Source organism: Trichinella spiralis, assembly GCF_000181795.1.
Source record: "Trichinella spiralis strain ISS 195 chromosome Unknown Scfld4555, whole genome shotgun sequence".
Classification (NCBI taxonomy): domain Eukaryota; kingdom Metazoa; phylum Nematoda; class Enoplea; order Trichinellida; family Trichinellidae; genus Trichinella; species Trichinella spiralis.
The window spans coordinates 1-8046 of NW_003531494.1; the positions used below are offsets into that span (position 1 = coordinate 1).

Below are 8046 nucleotides of genomic sequence, written 5' to 3' on the forward strand. Positions count from 1 at the left end.
AAACCGATTGGAAAAGGTGTTTTGAAACATTTTTTTCCAAATGTTTAGCAGATTGAAACCAGCCAGGTACCAGCGAAGCCCATGACAGATAGCACAGTTCCAATTGGTGAAGAGGCTTTTGTTTATTTTTTGTGAAAAAAAATTTGTCATGTATAAATTGATTAAATTATTAATCAGGTAGTATTTGATTGGTAAAACTTTCATATTTATAATGGAATATGTACAAGTTAAATAGTGCATTGGTTGCGGATGAACTGGAAAAATATGTTCGTAATGAATAGCTGCTTGGTTGCACAAACAGCAAATTTGTTAATAAAAATGCGATTTGGATGTAATTTGTCGGTTTGCCATTTTTCAATATTGACAGAACAGTGTCAGCAATTAACCGCCAATGAATGCCAGTGGTCAGCAGACCGTTACGGACATTGGCAAAGACAACAACAGTTCAGGGTGTTGTGAATTTTTCGAACACTTTTGCTGGCAGCCATCTTCTTTCCAATGTCACTGAGAACCGCATGCTCAACATGGGTGGGTATATTTGAAGAAAAAGATGAAAGCTTTTTCAAAACAATAAATCGGATGAATCACTAGTCAGTTTTTCCATAATTTTTTCTATATTTCATTATTTGGTCTAGTTGTTAGTGAAATGGTTGCCATTTGTAGTAGCGTTTCTGACATCGGAGACCAATGACCCTCGAATGATTTTTGGCTAGTAAGAATAACCTTTGCCGGGAATTCTTTGTCACATTCTTGTCAATTTTGATTTATTTGCAATAACATTCTTGGACAAGCAATAGCATCATTTGGTTTGAAACGAAATTCAGCTTATTCAAAATTCTTTTCTAATGTCAAGCTGATTTCTGATTAGTGGAAATTTTCCAATACAATAATAACAGGGAAAAAACCGAACACAAGGTTTTTGTGGATTATTAGTATTTTCTTCAGTTTATAAATAAATTTATTACATCCGCAACATGTACAAAAATAAAGTAATCATTTGACATCATATCATTTTTTATGATTGCTTGTTGACATAAACGAAAAATATTCAAACTGTCAATACAGCAATGCCAACGTTAGCCTACCACCCGGATGTTTGTTCGAAAATTAGTTACAGCAAAAGTTTACAATGGTCAATACCAACAGCATAGTAGTGACCATTTGGAGAAGACGTTAATTTCTTGGTCAATCGATTCGACATTGAACGATGGTTCATAAATGTCGACACGTTGTCGTTCCAAAATTCTCTCCACAAGTTCCACAAACGCGTTTTTCACATTTTCACCAGTTCTGGCGCTGCACTCTTGCAATTGCAAAGAATTGGTAGAGCAGAACAATGCCGCGTCGGCATATTTCACTTTTCTCAACTCGACCATATCCGCTTTGGTGCCGACGACCGTGATTTGCGTATCCGGCGGCATTGTGCGGCGAATTTCATTCAAATGCAAGCGCACATTTGCATAACTGTACGGTTCGGTGATGTCATAGACGATTAGGGCACCTGAAATTTCAGACCCAAATTTCAAATATCTGCCCGAAACACAAGCACGTGAAACATTATCATTACAATTGAAATTTCAACTCCATGCGGAAATTTTGATTTTTATACAGTGGGGAAGAGGTTGAAATGAGATGATTAATTTTTGTCCTTTCAATTTACACTCAACGCATTATCATTTTTCTGTAAACGATGATGCAATTGAGCAATTCGTTATTTATTGCACAGTTTGTTTGCTTGATTTGAAATGAAAATTTTCTGGGGGGGAAAGAACTAACTAACTCTCATCAGTGTTGGTAATTATTTTGTTTGCATGCTTTTCAAACAACTTTGAAGAGATCAGTTTGAGCAGGATGTTGTGAACAGAAATAAACTGGAAAAAATGATGTGACGAGATGATGAGAGTGAAAGAGGAAGCAACAATTGATCGATTGATTTCGATTTTCATTCGATTAAATAGCAAATCGAAATTGTTGAAATGAATATTTGCTTAACAAATAATACAAAATAGAAGCGGGCATTGTTTGTTACCTTTGCACCTGTACAAGTAGTCACCTTGTAGGCGTTTACAACCGGAAGTGTCGTTTAGGATCAATTTTACCGTTTCTCCGTTGGATAAGCTCAACGAGATGTAGGATCGTTTTGTGGATTTTGTGGGCTGGTGTTTGGTGAGAAATTGCTTTTTGCAAAGTGAATGAATCAGGGCAGTTTTGCCGACCGCGTAATCACCCAACACGGCAATGCTCAACGCTTCTTCGCACTTTTGATCATCGTAAAAATGTAGCTGTTGAACTGATTTTTCTCTTGTGTCATAGCACAATCGATACAAATCACTGTTGCTCATAATAATCCAACTGGTGATTATATCTACATAAATAACAAGGGACACGTAAATGCATGATAATTAATATAAACAAAATAGTAAAGAAATAATAAATTGACAATAGAATTCAATTCTATTCATCAATGAGATATGATGATATACGTGAACGCGATTGATGATGTCGTCGAAAAGGCTGGCTGTGAACGTAATGGGCAACAGGCTTCTTTGGAAAAGAAGATAGCAGCAGTTTGTGTTTGTTCAAGTTTGAAGACGCGTGATGATGGTCAGCGTTGAGAGGTGGTTGTTTACCCTAGTCCGTATCAGCAATAAGTACACAACATCCAATCACGCGATCATTGTGCATTACTGTTTATATCTGACTGCAGTTAAACGGCTTGGTTCTGACCCTGGCGCACCCTCATCTGGTAGCTAGCTGTATATTGTGCACAGTGGTTGAAGTTGAACGGAAATCAGAACAAGATTAACAAAGCAAAAAATAATAAAGGCAAACATTAACATTAGCAAACACATTTTTTACAATGGTAAATAAAACTGGAAAATGGAAAGGAAACAGCTCTTTCCTGCGTTCAATTTCAAAGCAGTACATACTGCGCCTTTGGATTATTTATTACAAAGGACACGGTTGCAAATAAGCTGAATTTTTTTCAATAGGAAGAAAGCTTGCAATGAATCATTTTTTCAACTTTTTTTTTGACAAGCATAAAGTTTGTTTGCTTTCTTGATTGCAAAATTGATTCAATTTCTGCTCACCGGAAGGGGTTCCGTCGAACTGCTATTTAAAACAGATTGAAGGCAAAATATTTGTGCATTTGTTTTCTTTTCAAATTATACTTTCTTCGATTTCACATTAAATTGATGAAAAAGCAAAATATCCCCATCAGAATAGTTAAGAATAAATTGTACAATGTCTATTAAATGATGAATCATTTTGGGAACTTTTTTCATTCTCCAATGTAAAACGTATTTTATTTGAAACTTTCTTGCGGTATTAAAGTTTTTCATTCGATGCAAACATCGTATTGTTGTTCTATGAGATGAATACAGCACAATATGTATTAATTTTATAGCAGATGAATGAATTATTCAAATGACTGTAGCAAATATTGAACTTCATTATATATTTTCATACTGTATCAAACTTTGTTTTTTTTATTTATTATTGTTATCGTGTTATTCGTTTATTATAGATTATGAATTTTATATAACCTATATTAATTTTTTACAATAATAATTATACTATGTTTAAAAGGGCGAAAACTGCTTGAAAGAAAAAATGCATCTTTAATTGTAACACAATGGATGAAGTAATGAAGCCTGATTTTTATGCAACGCGGATTGTTAATTTTTTTTGTATTATATAAACATATATATTTGTTAATATCGTTGAATTATCGTATGACGTTTCTTGCATACATTTTACATTCTGTTTGTTATACAGCTTGCTTGAACTAATTTTGTCAACCACGGTGTTGCTCGTCGGCAGTCGGTTTCGTCATTTATTTTTTCGACGACATATTTTTTATTCTTCGCATAATCTAAAAAATATTATTCCAATGGAACAAGAACACTCAACTCTTGAAAGTATGATGGCCAAAATGGATTTTGGAAATAAATTGGATATAGAAATGAATCCTTGGCCAGATTTTATACAACGAAGATTGGATTTGTGGGCTAAATATATGAAGAAGTAAGTGATATTGGTTATAAATTCTATCTGTTTGAAAAAATATTTTGTACAAAAGTATAGTAAAAGTAAAATTATCATAAGAATAATTTTCTCTCAGCAATTATTAACAACTATTTCAATTTTATTATACTTTTGATTTTGTTCTTGTTTTTCACCTCCTCTTAGATATTTCAATGAAAATTACTGAATTGTGTAAACGTTTTATTTTAAAATTAATATTTTCTTATAAAATATTTCTTCTTTACAGTTACAACGATGAATTAGCTAAAAAGCAAAGTGAACCAATTACTGTCACCTTGCCGGATGGTAAAGAAGTAGAAGCAATGGCGTGGCGCACTTCACCACTAGATATAATGACAAAGTTGAACATGGGCGGACGTCCAATTGTTTCCAAAGTGGATGGTGTATTGTGGGATTTAGAAAGACCTTTGGAAAAGTCATGCAATTTACAATTTCTACTGTTTGATGACGATGAAGGCAAGCAAGTTTTCTGGCACAGCACTGCTCATGTGCTCGGTGAAGCGGCCGAGCGTCTGTTTGGCTGTTGTCTATGCTATGGACCTCCAATTGAAAATGGCTTTTATTACGATATGTTTATGGACGACAGAACGGTTACTGCTGAAGACATGGACAAGCTTGAGAAAATAATGAAAGCAGCCATAGATGTAAGTAGATTAAAAGAATATATAATATCTTTTACAGTATTGTATAATGATGAATTTAGGGTAAGCAGCCGTTTGAAAGATTGGAATTGAAAAAAGAAGAATTGATGGAAATGTTCAAGTACAACCCTTTTAAGTTGAGAATTTTGGAAAATAAAGTTAAAACACCAACTACAACCGCATATCGTTGTGGTCCATTGATTGACTTGTGCCGTGGTCCGCATGTTCGCCATACTGGATTACTTAACAGTTTCAAGATAACAAAGAATAGTTCAACCTTTTGGGAAGGGGACAGTAGTATGGAAAGTTTACAACGCGTGTATGGTGTGAGTTTTCCAAACAGCAAGCAACTGAAACTTTGGGAAAAGATGAGGGTAAGTTATTATGCAGTGATAATTAATAATATGCATGATTGATCAATTGGTGTTTTTTTTTCATTTCTTTTCTACAGGAAGAGGCTGCATCAAGGGATCATCGTAAATTGGGCAGACAACAAGAACTTTTTATTTTTCACGAATTGAGTCCTGGATCGGCGTTCTTTTTTCCTCGTGGAGCTTACATCTATAATACATTGGTTGAATTTTTACGTAAGCAGTACAGAAAGCGTGGATTCCGCGAAGTGATCACCCCGAACATATACAACAGTCGTTTATGGGAAACTTCTGGTCATTGGCAGCATTATGCCAAGAATATGTTCAAGTAAACTTTTAGCAGCATATATTTTCTTTTGACTGTGATTCTGAAAACTGTATTTCTTTTTAATTTTAATTTTTTATTCAGGATAGAAATTGAGAAAGAATTGTTTGGATTGAAACCCATGAACTGTCCAGGACATTGTTTGATGTTTGCTACTGGACTTCGCACTTACAAAGAGCTTCCACTTCGATTTGCCGATTTTGGCGTTCTCCATAGGCAAGTTGATTGAATATCAAGAAATTAATTAGCTACTGATTTATTTATTTATTTGTGTTACTGAAAATTTTGCAGAAATGAACTGTCCGGCGCTTTGTCTGGTCTCACACGTGTACGTCGTTTTCAACAAGACGATGCGCATATTTTTTGTCGTCAAGATCAAATTGCATCAGAAATTGAAGGCTGCTTAGATTTTTTGCGTTTTGTTTACGAAACGCTTGGTTTCAGTATGAAATTGTATTTATCCACTCGTCCCGATGATTTTATGGGTGACGTGAAAACATGGTATGCATTTTATTTTACTATTTGAAAAATAATTTATTTCTTGTTGTTTTTTTTGAAGGGATGAAGCTGAGGCACAGTTGCAATGTGCTTTGGAAAAATTTAAATTACCTTGGACGTTGAATGCCGGCGATGGGGCATTTTATGGACCGAAGATCGATATCATCGTTTTGGACGCCATGCAACGCCAACACCAGTGTGCTACAATACAGTTGGATTTTCAGTTGCCAGTTCGTTTTGATTTGCATTATGTCGAGTAAGTTTTGATTTTTTCTTCACATTTGTGTTCTGTTGACTTGAATAAATTTTTTAAATATTCTGTTTAGTGAAAATCACGTAAAACAGCGGCCAGTTATAATTCATCGCGCAGTTTTGGGTTCGATTGAACGTATGATTGCTGTATTGACGGAAAATTTCGCTGGAAAATGGCCATTTTGGTTATCACCTCGACAAGCGATGGTCATCCCAGTGCATCCTGAATTTGATGATTACGCATTACAAGTACAGCAGAAGGTGAAGTTGATTTTTTTTTCATTGTAGAAAAATAATTAATTTCTTATCAATAACAATTGCTTGTGTTGTATATATTTCAATTGAGTAGAAGAGAAAAAAAAACTATGCATACTGATGAGCAGAAAAAATGGAAATGTATATTGAATTTGTTCATAATTGTACTTTTTATTTTGTCAGATATTTGATGCTGGTTTTGAATGTGATGTGGATGTAGATGCTAGTGATACAATGAAAAAGAAGATTCGCAATGCGCAGTTGGGAAAATGGAATTTCATTTTGGTTGTCGGAGCAAAGGAAAAAGAAAACAGTAGCGTCAACATTCGCACTCGAGATAATGCAGTATGTTGGATGAAAATTTATTATTTATATAATAATGTAATTAATATTTTTCTAAAGGTACTTGGAGAATATTCGTTGGAAAAGTTGATTGAAAAATTTAATTTTCTCAAAGAAAATTATGTTTTAAAAAGTGAAGAAAATTTTTGAAACACGTTATCGTTATCAATATAAGCCACGTTTGAAAATATTAAAAGTATTATTTATAATTGATTATTTTTTAATTTTTCAGTATATTTCTTTGTGTGGTTCGGTGTAATCGTGGTGGTAACGTATGTGAATTTGTCTGTTAATTTGGTTTTTTTTCTGAATGAATTTTCCAAAAAAGAAAAAAATAATAATACTTACAAGATTGATGATTTATGAGTGAAGCATAAACAGGAAATAAAAATTGAAAAGTTAATATATTAATTGAAAATGATGAAAAAAGATTTTATCACAATTCGGGACGTCAGCATTTGACAAACGTTTCCTTGCATGGCGAAATGGCACAGCAGCTGTGTTGATTTGCTGACTGAATTAGGTAAAAGATTTTTTTTTTAATTTTTATGTTTGTGATGATTTAATTGGTTTTTTTAGTGTAAACAGTAATAACTACGGCAGCTGGTTGCATTGCATTGCAGACAATAATAATACTAAGAGCTCTTCAGCTATTAAATCTGCAAAGCAAGCAAGCAAAATTTATAACAAACAGTTAAAATTGTACATTATATCGCATTGTTTGCTACCAAAAGCTTTCTTGCCGAAGACTTTGTAAACAAAGCTTGGATGCTGCTTTGTTCAGAAACAGTGCTGCTGTGCGTTGCAGTTGGTTCTGCATGTTCAACTTGAAAACGGTCGATAATTGTCAAGTAATAACTGCACAGGCACATTTTTGTTATTCTATTAGTAGTAGTAGTAGTAGTAGTAGTATTAATTTATTTTCTAAATTATATCTTTTGCATATTTATGTTATGAAAGCAATTTTGAATATCCAATTGGATGTCAATAACAATAATAATAATTTCAAATTTAGCGTCACGATTTATCGTCACAATGAAATCAGTACAACTATTGAAATATTCATCAACTTTAGATGATGATGATTATGATTCAGCCGAATCGTCTTCTTTGCAAAACAAAAGTATGTTATTATTAATATTCTTTGCATTTTTTTAAATTTTAATTAATTATCAATAGTAAGTAAAATATACTTTGTGTTTTTTCTATGGAAATGCAGAAATTATTGTCAGAGTCAAATTTTTTCACCGTTGTAGTTTTTCATACAGGAAGTTGTCAATGAGAAACTGTCATTTTTATTTAAAAAATGATT

General features: G+C 33.4%; 2 protein-coding genes across 2 annotated transcripts; one reads left to right on the forward strand and one right to left on the reverse strand.

Moving 5' to 3' along the window:
• Positions 1 to 1133: 1133 nt before the first annotated feature.
• On the reverse strand, positions 1134 to 2342 carry Tsp_12374 (Ras-related protein Rab-14). Its single transcript, XM_003367269.1, has 2 exons — positions 2030 to 2342; positions 1134 to 1501 (listed from the first exon to the last, which is right to left on the reverse strand). The coding sequence occupies exons 1-2, from the start codon at positions 2340 to 2342 to the stop codon at positions 1134 to 1136; spliced, it is 681 nt and encodes a 226-aa protein (XP_003367317.1).
• Positions 2343 to 3803: 1461 nt separating this feature from the next.
• Positions 3804 to 6884, forward strand: Tsp_12375 (threonyl-tRNA synthetase, cytoplasmic). Its single transcript, XM_003367270.1, has 9 exons — positions 3804 to 4029; positions 4277 to 4694; positions 4754 to 5065; positions 5143 to 5390; positions 5472 to 5603; positions 5679 to 5888; positions 5947 to 6141; positions 6212 to 6398; positions 6576 to 6884. The coding sequence occupies exons 1-9, from the start codon at positions 3896 to 3898 to the stop codon at positions 6882 to 6884; spliced, it is 2145 nt and encodes a 714-aa protein (XP_003367318.1). The 5' UTR covers positions 3804 to 3895.
• The last annotated feature ends 1162 nt before the right edge of the window (positions 6885 to 8046 follow it).

What these genes read in the sequence shown, in the direction of transcription:
- Tsp_12374 (XM_003367269.1), bottom strand. Translation starts at nt 2,342, where the DNA reads ATGAGCAACAGTGATTTGTATCGATTGTGCTATGACACAAGAGAAAAA. An exon ending in CTACTTGTACAGGTGCAAAG is followed by an intron (nt 1,502 to 2,029) that starts GTAACAAACAAT and finishes CTGAAATTTCAG; the next exon opens with GTGCCCTAATCGTCTATGAC.
- Tsp_12375 (XM_003367270.1), top strand. Translation starts at nt 3,896, where the DNA reads ATGGAACAAGAACACTCAACTCTTGAAAGTATGATGGCCAAAATGGAT. An exon ending in AACTTTGGGAAAAGATGAGG is followed by an intron (nt 5,066 to 5,142) that starts GTAAGTTATTAT and finishes TCTTTTCTACAG; the next exon opens with GAAGAGGCTGCATCAAGGGA. An exon ending in ATGGGTGACGTGAAAACATG is followed by an intron (nt 5,889 to 5,946) that starts GTATGCATTTTA and finishes TTTTTTTTGAAG; the next exon opens with GGATGAAGCTGAGGCACAGT.